The 12,940-nt window shown below is 50.9% G+C and overlaps 2 protein-coding genes across 2 annotated transcripts; both read right to left on the bottom strand.

Moving 5' to 3' along the window:
* Positions 1 to 52: 52 nt before the first annotated feature.
* Positions 53 to 10,244, bottom strand: UBAP1L (ubiquitin associated protein 1 like). Its single transcript, XM_015873339.2, has 6 exons — positions 10,163 to 10,244; positions 6,410 to 6,565; positions 4,295 to 5,014; positions 3,870 to 4,067; positions 1,638 to 1,739; positions 53 to 898 (listed from the first exon to the last, which is right to left on the bottom strand). Exons 2-6 carry the CDS (start codon positions 6,539 to 6,541, stop codon positions 764 to 766), a joined length of 1,287 nt encoding a protein of 428 aa, XP_015728825.1. The 5' UTR covers positions 6,542 to 6,565; positions 10,163 to 10,244; the 3' UTR covers positions 53 to 763.
* Positions 9,499 to 12,805, bottom strand: PDCD7 (programmed cell death 7). Its single transcript, XM_015873337.2, has 5 exons — positions 12,053 to 12,805; positions 11,223 to 11,361; positions 10,683 to 10,919; positions 10,163 to 10,250; positions 9,499 to 9,913 (listed from the first exon to the last, which is right to left on the bottom strand). Exons 1-5 carry the CDS (start codon positions 12,767 to 12,769, stop codon positions 9,796 to 9,798), a joined length of 1,299 nt encoding a protein of 432 aa, XP_015728823.1. The 5' UTR covers positions 12,770 to 12,805; the 3' UTR covers positions 9,499 to 9,795.
* Between the last annotated feature and the right edge of the window lie 135 nt (positions 12,806 to 12,940).

The following is a 12,940-nucleotide window of genomic DNA, read 5'->3' as shown; positions in this document are numbered from 1 at the left end:
TCTCTGCTAAGTTGCGCCAGTTGGCATTTTCATAGGAAAAGACATTAATAGGTTTTATAAGAACCCCTCCAAGCATCTTTACTCAGATAAATTACATCTGTAACTAATTGACAGGGAAAGAATGTACTTCTATATGAGAACATCATCCATCGCTCTGCTGCCAAAACAAGAGAAACATCTCCTAAGGCGACCCGAATCTCCTGCTGTCCATACTTAGCCGTGCACAGGAACTCCCCCAGGCACCCACGTTCTCCTGATCTCAGTGTTTGTGCTACACCTGGTTTTGAGTCGCTGTCTTCACCATTTAGAGAAGCACCCTTTGAATTTGCTTAATAAAAGGCAGAAGTGAGCCAGTCCTCCAGCTCTCTGTTCAGATTTCCTGAGTATAAAGCCTTGCATAAAACATCCTGCACTGTCCTGGGTCAAAATCACACACCAGCTATCTAGAGCAACTGCAGTCCATGTTCTCTCTGTACCCTTCATTGAGCTGTGCATTTATCTCAAAGTTTCTAGTTGACGAGGAGCTGCTAACATCTAGATTTCCCATCACAACATTCAAATGTCATAAAGTCTGCTGTGAATCTTCCCGAGAAAGGAAGAACCAACGTGCCTGCAAAAAGCACTCGGCTTCTGTAAAAACTATCAGGTCAGATGATTTATATCATGGTGTGAGAATCCGCACGTGGCTGTATTTGTAAACGTGGCCCATGAAGGGATGCGTCCTGCTCTGGAGGTGCAGATGCCCCTTTGGTGTCAGCCACACTCACTGCCTCTTCATCATGAGCTCTTCCAGCGCCTTGTCCCTCTGGTTCCCACAGAGCAGGAGGACTTCTTTGATTTCATTTTGCTGGAAACCCATGTCATGGAACTGAGCTAACAAGTGCAGGAATTCAGCTGCCTGGAAGGAGGAGGGAGAGAAAGGAGCGACGTTACCGCCGGGCTGTAAGGACACATTCACCATGGCATTTCAGCAGGCTCTGCACAGCAGGGCCAGATAATCCCACGGGGTTGTATTACTGCTGAAGGGCACCGTGGATCCCGCTGCCAGGACAAGTGCTAGCTTTTAACAGTCTTTATGCACTAAGACTCTCTCTAGTTAATAAAGTCAGCCTCTAACTTCCCTTATTCTTCATGAAATTTAATACGAGTTTGCACTCGTGTGCTTGCACTGTGGAACTGTCACAGCAGATTGGGGGATTGCTGACATTCATTGCTCCTCTTTCTCCCATTGCTCAGGGTGAGCCTCACCACCACAGCTCACACATCCCAGTGCTGAGCCTTGTGCAGGGGGCGAGCAGGATCCTACACCAGCCCAAACTGTGGGACTGCTGATGGGGACCAGAGCATGGGACAGCACCACAGTCCTGCTATGGGATGAGGATATAGGAAGCCAGGAGGCAGCAAGCATGCCTGGGGATGGGATTCCCTCACCAGAGCATTATGCTCACACAGCATGGGGCGAGTCAGACCTCTGCAAGTCCTTATGGCCACACAATGCTCTCCTGGGGCTTTGAGCCTGCTTTGCAGTCTGTGTGGGTTCACTTCTTGCAGTGATGGGCCTGAGCTGGCGGGTCGCGGCGCTGGGAGGCAGGGGGTGGAAATGGACAAAACACAAAAGGCTGCACTGTGCTGCTGACCTTCTTCTCTGAGTACTGGAACATTTCCATGGCCTCCTCCACCTGCCCCTCCTCATAGCCCTGCTTCAGCAACCGGTCACAGGCACGGAGGTAGCCCAGGAACTGGAAGAGAGGACAGTGAGGGTTAATGCATCCTGCTCCCAAATGGATGGGATGAATGGGAATAACGGGAAGGGAGGATGGGAGCAGAGCAACACCTGAACTGTCTGAATACAGAGAAAGGATCTACAAGTTGTTTTCTCACTTGGCAGATCCCATCTGGGTGAGATGCCAGGTGCGTGCTGATCTCTAACCCTATCCAGACCAACATCCCTTTGAAGCTCTCAGCCCCAGGCCCCCGCAGGACCCGTGCGAACTCCCCACATCCCCAGGGGAGGCCTGTGTGCTCTCAATACTAAAAGTAAACAGTTATTTTTGGCTTTCTTCATTGTTCTTGGAGTGCTGACAGCACAATTCCCAGCGGTCTCTTTGGAATACCACGAGAATCATTCACTGTCCAAAAAACACATGTGACAGACCATAATAAATGGGCTATACCATAGTGGAAAAAAAAAGGAGATATGAAAATGGCCACCTGGAGAAATGGTGAGCAGCCCGGGGGTCCCTGCAAAGCTGGGCCTGCCCCATCCAGGGAGAAGCTGACTCATATCTCCCAGCTCCACCAGCACTCAGACCTCCGCCCTCCTCAGCTCTGCTGTAGCCAGGGAGGGGGATGCGAAGACCATAAAACACACAAGGCCAAAAGCAGCCCCTCAAATGTTAGCTCTCCTGTAGCAGAGAAAGAGTTGAACATGTCGGCCCTACGGAGTGGCTTATTAGCATGAACATGAGTTATGCTCTGGTTGTTGGCATTCAGAACCTGGCTTGATTTTCCTCATTATCTTTCTAACTAAAACCCGAGATCGTTGCTGTATTTTCTTGCTACAAGGAGTCACTCCCCATGTTCCAGGCAGAACGCAGCCAGTCTTGGCAATCTGACATGCTGTTCAAGCCACACACGAAATCCGTGCTGCTGTCAGCTACATGATTTTTATCATTAAAAAAAACCCCAAAACTATCCTCAAGACTAAACAAAACCAGTTTTTATGTACTTCGACCTGCTTACCTCCCGGGTTCAGCACGGGGCTGACTGTTCACTGCGGAAGGAGGAGGAGGTGATCCTGCTCACCCTACAAGGAGTGTGGTCAAGGGCCAGTGAGCTCAATGCTTGGTTTTCCAGCACAGAAATGCATTGGGAAACATCCAATAGGCACGGAGGGCTGCAGCGAGTTTCTACACACCCAAAACCTTGCTACCCTGCAGCAGATGTCCCTGCTCTCAGCACTGTGTCCTGGTTGGTTGGGGAGGTGGGTGCTTACAAGGTTTGCTGTCTCCCCAAGGTGGGCTCTGCCAGCTTCATTTGATACCATAAAGAAATGCAACGATTTTTGGCTACTATCTGGTGCCACAATCAGTCTTCACGTCTGAAGCTGTCATCATCACATGCAGAAAGCTTATGTGACACTGGCAAGCAATGAAGAGCATCAACAGCTTTGTTTTTAACTTGAAACATATTTTCCTGGAAGGTCTTAGCCTAATTTGGTAGTTCTATGCTTGTAGCAGTTGTACAGCTAGGCCTTACATTTCATCTTGGGCATGAAAAGGAAAGATGGGAACGTCTGGTGGAGAAGACCCTGTATTTTGGCATATGAGGCAGACCCTGTATTTCGGCACATTAATCATTGGGAGAATGGGGGCCCTTGCTATGGTTGCATTCGGTGACCCAAAAATGAGGTCTGTTAACAATACCAGATAAATCCTTGGGATATTCCTACAGTCCTGCGCTGACAGAATGAGCCATGAAAATGGTCACAGGAGCCCAACAGCCGAGAAAAAACGATGTGCAGAAAATTTCCATATACGGGGGCAAGATTTGCACTAGCAGGACATTGTGCTCCATACAACAGATGGGGAAGATAGCAGCACCCGCCTGTTACTGCTCACTGACAAGTTGAGCGCGACTCACTGAGATGGCACTGCAGCAAAACTGCTGGCATTTGATCCAACACAACACCCCGCACTGATACCAAAGCAAGAAAAATAGCTTCATTTTCCTCAGTGCAGAACAAGGGAGATCACCACGAGCACAAGGGAGTCACTCAACATCACATCACTGTAAAAATACGCGTTTTGTTACCAAAACGCTTCCCCCAAAGCATCCCACGCCATTTGGGCTGTGCCAGCTCCACCAACCTGCCCCAGGCTCTGCCTTCCAGTCTTCTGAAGAGTGAGGATGGCTTTGCGGGCCGGGTAGCCCAAGGCGATGACGGGCTCGATGAGGTCACGCTCCTCCTGGCTCAGAGCTGACAGCAGGTCGGCTGCTGAATCTGGCTTGGCTTTGTGGGACGACAGCGGCCGTGCGGGGGGCAGGCAGGAGTAGGGGCTGAGGGACTGCAAGACAAGACAGAAACTCGTGTTGGCCAATGGGGATGGATGGAGACACCATTGCGGTGCCCGGGTGCAATGGTCAGTCCCCAAAGCAACTGGTGATGGCAGGCATTGGAGAGCATCGCCCTGGCACTTATCATTGAGCACCATTGCCCAGTTTGGGCTCTGCTCTGCTGGATGGAGCCCAGGACTGGGTGCTTTGCCCTCTCCCCCACCACAAGGCAGCTCACCGGGACTGTAGGCTTGTGCTTGCGGATGGGCGGCATGGAGGCGTTGGGTGCTGCAGGGGGAGCAGGCACCAGGCTTCCCGTGTGAGACACATCTGCTGCTGGCCCGAACTTGAGGCTCCTGTTGTTTCTGCAGTGCTGGGGGAGTGCTGGTGGTGTGGGAGCCCCTTTGCTTTCAGCTGTGGCTCTGTTTAAAGGATGCACCAACGCAGCCAGCTTCCTCCTGGCTGCTTCCAGCTCATTTTTCATGTTGTTGAACAAAATCATGGACCTCCTCTGCTTGCCTGGATCTGGGCTCACGGCCTTGTAGCCATTCTCTGAAGGAGGCTCCAACAAGCCAGGTGACGTCTTTGGTCGGATCTGCTGCAAGCCATGCTGGTTTCTCCTCCGCAGAATGCTCTCCTCCCTGTCATTTTCCTCCCAGGAGGTGGAGGAATACTCATCGTCTTCCCAGTACTCATCGTCCTCAGAGCACCCAGCCTCACTCTCTGAGTCAGAGGCTCTTCCCCGGCCCTGCTCGGCACTGAGGCTGATGCTGCGCCGCACCGTGCCCTCCTTCACTCTGCTCCCTGCTGTCTCCTTGCCCTCGCAGGGGTCCACCAGCAGCAGCCAGCACGGTGGGGCTGTGGGGACGGCGTCGGTGTGGAGCTGGTGCCGGGAGGTTTGGTGCTGAGAGGCAGCCTCCAGCCAGTACTGCACCTTTCGCTCCAGTGAGAAGTCGTGCTGCGGGAGAGCAGTAAGAGCAAGTGAGAACAGCAGTATTGACATCCTTGTGGAAGGGGAGCTACAAACATGGGAAGGGGCCAGGGGGCAAAATATGTGAAAAGCAGCTGAGGGTTCTGGGTTTGTTCAGCCCAGAGGAGGCTGAGGGGAGGCCTCGTGGTGGCACAGCCCTCAGCTGACGGAGCTCACGGAGCACTGAGACATCGCTCTCAAGACATTGGGTTTGGGTTGTGAGTGGTTGTGTGGAGACAGGGGTTGGGCTCAACGATCCCTGTGGGTCCCTTCCTGCTCTGGTTATTTTCCAATTCTCTGACCCTAAAATTCTACATCACTAACGTCTCTGCCATTGGGCACCATGGCTGCGGGGTTGGACAGTCCCAGCTTTATCCCCTATGGGATTTCACTTGGAAACACCCGTTTGCAGCATTATTACTGCTTTCGGTTGTATTTGGAATCCTGTCGAGAGATGCTTTAGGCACGGAAGGGTTCTGTGTCAGTTTGGCTGCTGCTGAGAGGAAAGAGCAGATTGCAGAGGAGGAGCAGCCCAAGTAGCACAGGGGTCACACACTGCCTGCCTCAGAATCCTTAGAACATGTTTTTGACTCACATCTGAGTGCTTTCTGGGAACAAACAAGCCATGCGTGTCCCAGAGCTCTCCAAACAAGGTCTCCTGGCAGGCAGGCACATTCACAGCACGGGAATGCTGCTGTTACTGTGCTGTGCCTGACCCAAACCAAGCTCCCCAAGGAGAACACCACCGTGTGCTTCCAGAACCATGCATGGATGTGTCCCCATCCAGAGCGAGCCAGAGTCCCTGGGGTGGGACACCGGGTACAGACCCAGCTCAGTGACACCTCCACCTGCATGGAATCCTGCCCACAAACGTGTTCTTTGAGGAATCCCAAATAAACATCTCCAAAATGGAGCATGTTTTAGTGATGGTGCACAACCAGCCACAGGAAGAGGAACGCCTGGGCGTGCTCAGGGGGAATTTCCCTGTACAGTGCACTGACCCCATCTATGGGTGAGACTGTTGCAGTCTGCTCAGCAGAGCAACAGGGCATGGTGAGAAAGCAAGCAGCTCCATTTTCTGTAGCAGGGCCGGAAACTTGCACTTTCCAAGGACAAATCAAACATTCCATCTAAGAAAGACCATCTTGCAACCCTCCATCCATCCCATCCTCAAGCTTGGACAGGTTTAACAAAACACAACCCCAACCAAAGCCCTTCCTGTCATCCACCCTCACAACAGCCTCACCTACTCATGTTCCTACTGGAAACAACCAACAGACAGGACACCAACGTGGAGGAGAGATTTTCCTTTCCTCTCCTTCCCCAAGCAGAGCATCCCTTCGAGCATCCTACCAGAAATAGACTTGGAAGAGGCCAACCCACCATGGTGCTCATGAGGATGTCGGTGCAGTCAGGAAGGTCTATGGTCGGTGCTTCAATTAAGGTGGTTTCTCCCACAGAGTCTCCCTCGAGGCTCATGGCTGTTCGGAAGGGCACTCCATCCAGGTAGCTCATTGTCCCTGCCTGATTGCTCACTGCCTAAAGAAGGGTTGAAAACAGAAATGTAACAGGGAAGACCGACAATGGCACAGGAGTGATGCAGTAACTGCAGCAAAGTTGGGCAGGGGGAGAGAAAAATGAGCTATTTGATGCCATCTTTTGGAGAGACTGCTGAGGGTCACAGTGGTGCACAGCGCGGTGTTCGAGGGATGTTGAACGAACCATTTGAGAGAGATGAGCTTTTAAAAACCAGCTCATTTCAAACACAGCCATGTTTTTTGGATTAGGAATAGCAGGGAGAGAAAAGAATTCAAACGAACAGAATGGAAAATATTACTGCCATCACGTAGCCTTGAGATCTGTCTTAATGACTCAGTTTAGTGAAAAATAAGCCACAACTTGCTGCATTAAGTCCCGAGTCCCCAGCGATGACAACGTGCAGAACAGTTTCCTTTGTTGACTGGCAAAGTCTGATGGCAAGTCTTCCTCTGACTTCTGGAATCTGCAGCTGGTGCCTGCTTGTCCCACGGCAGTGCCCGCCAGCCACGCTCACTATGTAATATGTAGTTTATGGGACATCTGTATACACAAAAGTGCTTTTACCTCTTTTTTTTTTCCCCCTCTGAGAAAAGAACGGCTTCTATGGCAATAGATAAACACTGCAAAGCAAAAATAAGCAGCAGAATGTATACGACCTATTAATGTAGCATGAAATAAAGGTCTATGATGGGAAAAACTGAGACAAGCAGCTCCTCACCTTAGGAAAGGAATGCAACAAACCGCCTCTAGCCTGCAAATGAAGAGTGACGTGCAGCAGGGCTCAGCAGCACCCACCCCGAGCTGACACCAGGATCCCTTAATCCGTGCTGCAGCCCTGGCCCAGCTTTGCCCCACACATGTACGGCCACTGACACACACCGTGCAACGTGCCATGGGCCATCTGCTGCCCGGCTAAGAGTGCTTACCATCCACGTCAGTGCCAACAAAGAAAACGCACTGCAACGTCAGCAGAGCTGCCTTGTCCCCGTTTACTCCATCTTTTTAACATCACCTCGCAGCCCCTGCCTGCAATGGACAGCCCCTTCCTGCAGTAGTTCACCCCCATCGGTGCCAGCTGCAGTCACAAAGCAGGGCAGATTTTGCTGTCCGGCACCTGTAACAGTTTCCAAAAGACCCAGGTTTGTTTGCAAAACACTGTGATACCTACAGGTCCACTACCAAGGCCACGCTGAGGTCCTACTGCCTTGCATTGGCATGGAGATGTCCATCCCTGGGTGCCCTGCTTAAACACAGCCCAGGAAAAGGCCCCTTATAACCAATTCCATCTCCTTCCACCACAAGGTTCCCCATCTGGCTGACCAAGAGACACCTGTCAATGTCATCGTTTCAGATTTCAGCAAAGCTTTCATTGTTTCTCACCATTGTTGAGCACATAAACCACAGCAAGCTTGTGAGATTGAAGTAGGCCTACACTTAGACCATGCACCAGCAGCTACAATTCTTCCCAATGGCATCAAGTTATCCTTACCTTTAGATGAAGTCGAGTAGCTCCTCTCACATGGCAGGGAGAACAGTTGCTTTTATACCACCTCCTTATCCACTGCTTAAACCTTTAAATCCATGCGTCTGACGAGCATCTGACTTGGACAATATCAAGATTATAGTAGCTTAAGTGGTTAGTCTGTCTCAGCAGACACGCTGATGGGATAAGGAGCCTAACTACTGAAGCAGAGCATCCCCTGGTCATTTATCTTATTGAATGGAAAGTGCTCATTTTGAAACAGCTCTCATTTTACCAGGTAAAACTCCCAGGATCTGATCAACAGACAAAGACTTGGGTTGACATGAAGCTAAAAGACATGGCAGGGAAGGGGGGGATGTATGGACACGCACATCAGAACCCTTTATATTTAGGTGACTTTGTGGTGAACTATATTTTGTGGTGCTATGGGTTGGAGCAAGAACTGCAAACTGCTGCACCCAAACTCCATCTCTATCACAAGTTACTGCTTCATATGCTCTAACAGAAATCAACAGGAGCCTTCAGCTGAGGAACTACTGACATAAACCCAGAGTTAAGGGCTGACTTTATCAGCTGCAATCATGTGCTGCCTCCTCCAGGAATTACACAATGGTGATGCTAAGAGATAAGGAATGGAAAAGATCACATCTATTCCCACACATTAGGGCTAAGTGAGAACATGACTGCGGCTCTGGAAAGAAGCCAAGGCAACCTGCGTAGAAGAGCAAAAACCCAGAACCATCTGGGGCCATCAAATAGTCCTGAACACAGAAGGATTTGAAGCCATGAGCCTCTGTCACCTTGTAGGAGGGAGCGTTTCCTGCACACAAACCTCTTGCTGCCAGCTCTCCCAGTAGCTCGGGTCACATCTGATGCCAAACACAAGAACAAATCCCTCCGTTGGAGCAAAAACCTTTCAAAAATAACCCAATTTTCTCTGCTCGTTCTGTGCAGAAACCAACTTACCAGAGCTGCACTTGAACCAAATGCTACAGAAACCATCTCTTCCTACAGAGAAATAGCTTTGAAGGCAGAACCAATAGCCGTAGGTTAGACTTCAGCTTTTATTACTTTTTTCCCCTGCAGGTTTATTAGTCAGATTTCTATCTATTCATAAGGCCGGCTGACCTATTTCCACACAAGAGGGAATTTTTTCCATGCTGTGGTCCCCGTTTTAGTCACAATGTCAGCAGCTGCTTTAATCGAGCTCCCAAATCGATGTCTTGTTTGTACTTCAGAATCTGTTTGAACTCGTAATAGCTCGTTTCTATGCACAAAAAGCACCGAAACTATTTTGAAAGCAATGCTTGACGTGCTTCATTTGAGAAGAAAAACACGTCGACTAATGAGCTCTTAAAAAAAAAAAAACACCAACAAAATTCTGGAGATTTCAACATCTCGATTTCAGCTTATAAAGTCACTAAGAATAGAACACGGATCCTGGCACAGATCACCTTGTCAACAACGTTACTTTATTGAGGCAGTGATTTGTTAATAAAAACACACAGCAGCACCGTAATTCTGTGCCATGAGAGGCCCGACAGCCTTGCAGTCACTCAGGTATCTCCTTGCAGGGCTGGAAAGCAAAACCATCCCTCACAGTTCTTTTCAAGGCATTCCAGACCCTGGCTACGGGCTTCCAGAGCACAATCAGGACACAGGGAACAACTCCTCGCTAGATCCCCATCACTGACACCACCAATGCCAATGAAACACTCCTCCAGTGCAAAAATGATTTATTTCCGAGTTATCTGACAGCAGTGGCCCAAGTGTCATTCGTGGGGAGAGGTGGAAGAACCCAGCCAGGAGGGATGCAGCTTCCTTCGGGGTGATCAGCGGGCACCAAGTACTGATCCCATTCGTGCCTTCAACACAGAAAGGTGTCTGAGAGGACATCCAGCACGAGAGAACTTCAGCAGTAACATTACATGCACACATACGTGTTTCTTAATACCAACCAAGACACAAGACTATAAACCGTGCTCTGTATTTAAGAAGGAACTGGAAGAGTTCATCACACGCCATACGTGGAAGTTAATGAACTATAATACTGCGACTCAACAAACAATACTTGTCACCTTAGACACCAAAACAAAGACTGTGTTTGCTTTTACCTGATCTGGATTAGAGCTGCTACAGAAAGCTCGGCTTGTAAGTAGTATTCCCTGAAAGGTTGCAGCAGATGGGCCAGAGGAAATTCATCTGTTAAAACACAGACATAGAAATTGTTTAATACACCAGAGAGTCCTTTGATCCCACTGTCTGAGAAGTTCCACATTTGCTGACTAGTTTGCTGATCCCCAGCTTAACTTGAAACCCTCACCTTTTATTTTCATGTTATGCACATCTCGCCCTTCCCAAAGCTGTCAGAGCAAAGCTCAGACCAGCAAAACTTTTCCCTGTCTCTGTCCTCTGCACCATGGGAACATATGGACACTGAATTGTTTTATATCACACAGACTGCACTAACCAAATTGTCAGAACGAAGCACCTGCTGCACGCTGGAAGTCTTCAATCTATTCTGTTTATTCCCACCTCAGTGTAACCTACAGCCTCTTTTGTGCCTGTATTTTAAACCCAACGCCTAAGAGTTGAAAGCAATAAACACGGTGAAGTCTGGCAGGCAGGATTTACCTGGATCCCCAAACAGCTTGGAATCAATGTCACGCTTCTGCTGTAGAAGCTTTTCCCTTTCCTTCTTCTCTTTCTTTTCCATTTCTCTCTTCCTTTCTTCCTCCTGTTCTCCTTCCAGCATCACTCTCAGCGCTCTCTCCTCAGCCTCATACAGCTCTGTGCGATTTTGGAGCAACGCTCTGAGACTTTCCACCTGATTTTCAAAGGCTTCATCTGCCGAGGGAGGTGGACAAACGCCTAAAGAGAAGGAGAATTAACATCACAAAACATTCACAAGGAGCTGTTATGAGACTTAAAAGCAGAGCTGGCAAAATCTCAGACAGGCACAAGCTAACAAATATCTCAACAGGAGTTTTCTTCTGGTAAGAAAGAGTTTGGAAGCATAGGAACAGTCGCTGCATCCAATCTGCTGTCCTGCATCCCATAGCTATCCTTACAGAACAACATAATGACAATAATAAAGAAACAGCTTCTTCAAAATGCACCTTCCACATCCCGTTATTTCCCGTGCGCACCATTAGAAGAATTCCCCTAATTAACCTTTCTTGGCAGCAGCTTCTTTCCTCAGTTTCCGAAGCTTTTCCAAGGAGCCCAGGATGTCCACCATCCTCTTGGTGTCTGCCTGCTTCTTCCTTACTTCAGATAAGACGCTGTCTGCAGCAGCCTTAAGCTCCCGCTCCTGCAAAGGAAAGAGAAGCAAAAGGATGAATTATCCCACACAGACCAGAATGAGAAGCTACTATCAAAAACAGAGTCCCCCTACCAACATAAACTGTTCTGACTTCACAGCTGTGCAGTTCCAGACCATTAACGTGCCAGTCTGGATACAACACTTTGCATATCAGCTGCTCTCTGCCACCCCAGCAATAGGCCCAGCAACCAATGCAGTGCCAACACCACTTCCCATTGAGCTTAATTTGGGTGGGTTTTTATTGTTATTTTATTGCTTTGGAACCTTGCCCACTGCCTGTATCCCTCTGGGCCTTCAGGGACAGTATCCCCACCAGGTGAGCAGTTTGCACTGCTCTTTCTGAATAGAAATGTCTCCTAATATTCAACCAGACCCTCCCTGACCCAACTGGAGGCCATCACCTCTCATTATATCGCTGTTAATGGGAGCAGAGGCTGAGCCCACCTCTGCACAACCTCCTCTCATGAGTTACATAGAGCAAGGAGGTGTCCCCTGAGCTCTTTGATGGACCCACACCAGTCAGCTGCTGCTCATGGGACAGCGTTCCACACCTGCCCCTATATCCTTCTTATTGAGGGCCCTAATGCAGCACACGGCTGGGGAATCCATCCTCTGCCGATGACACAGCTCCAATTGGAGCCCCGGCTGTAGGCACAGGGCTGAGGCCGCTCTTCCATACCCGGTTCTTCTCCTCCACCTCCTGGATACACTTTGCCCTCCATCGGTCGATCTCGGCCTCCCTCTCCGCAGCTCGGGCCGCCTCCTCCTCCTTGGCTTTGCGGGCCTCCATCTTCCTCCTCTGCATCCTCTCCCTCCTCTTTCTCGCCTTCTCGGCCTTCCTGCCCATTTCCCGCAGGTAGCCGGGCTCTCTCAGAGGTCTCACCGTGTCCCTCAGTCCCTCCAGCAGCTCCTCGGCCTCCTCCCGCTCCCGTTCCCATCCCTCCTCACAACCCTCGGCCTCACGGTTCCTCAGTGCCCGGCACAGCGCGGTGAGGCGGCTCACGGCCCGCAGCGCCCGCACCGCCAGCTGCCGGCCGAGCTCGGGGCTGGCACCGCAGGGAGGGAACGGGGACACAACCGGGGGGACCCGCCGGGAGAGGAACTGCGCCAACCAGCGCTCATCGCGCTGCCGATCCGCATCGCCATCGGGGGGCAGCGGGGGAGGAGGACGGTCGGGTGAAGGCCACGGGGGGAAGAGCGGAGGGACGGAGGGACCGCGGAAAAACGAGCCGGGTTCGGATGGAGGAGGGAGGAGGAAAGGAGGGAGAGCAGGGCGGGATGCGGGGACCGGGAAGGGAGAGGGGGGCGGAGGGAACGGAGCGGGGGAATGAGGGGGGAAGGAGCGGAACGGCGGCGGAGTAAAGCGGGAGGTGAACGGAGGAGGGGGCTGCGCCATCTTGGAGGAGCGGCTGCAGCAGCGACACCTGGCGGCCGGGAGGAAACGGGGCTGGGGGCGGAGAACAGCACTGTCCGACCTTAACCCTCCCACTATCCGACCCGACCCTCCCACTATCCGACCCGACCCCCCCCTAACACAACTGGAGGCCATCCCCCTTCTTTCCTGCCC

This window comes from Coturnix japonica, chromosome 10, assembly GCF_001577835.2.
Source record: "Coturnix japonica isolate 7356 chromosome 10, Coturnix japonica 2.1, whole genome shotgun sequence".
Classification (NCBI taxonomy): domain Eukaryota; kingdom Metazoa; phylum Chordata; class Aves; order Galliformes; family Phasianidae; genus Coturnix; species Coturnix japonica.
Note: the sequence above shows the minus strand (reverse complement) of the source record. Positions and strands in the feature narration are given on the sequence as shown.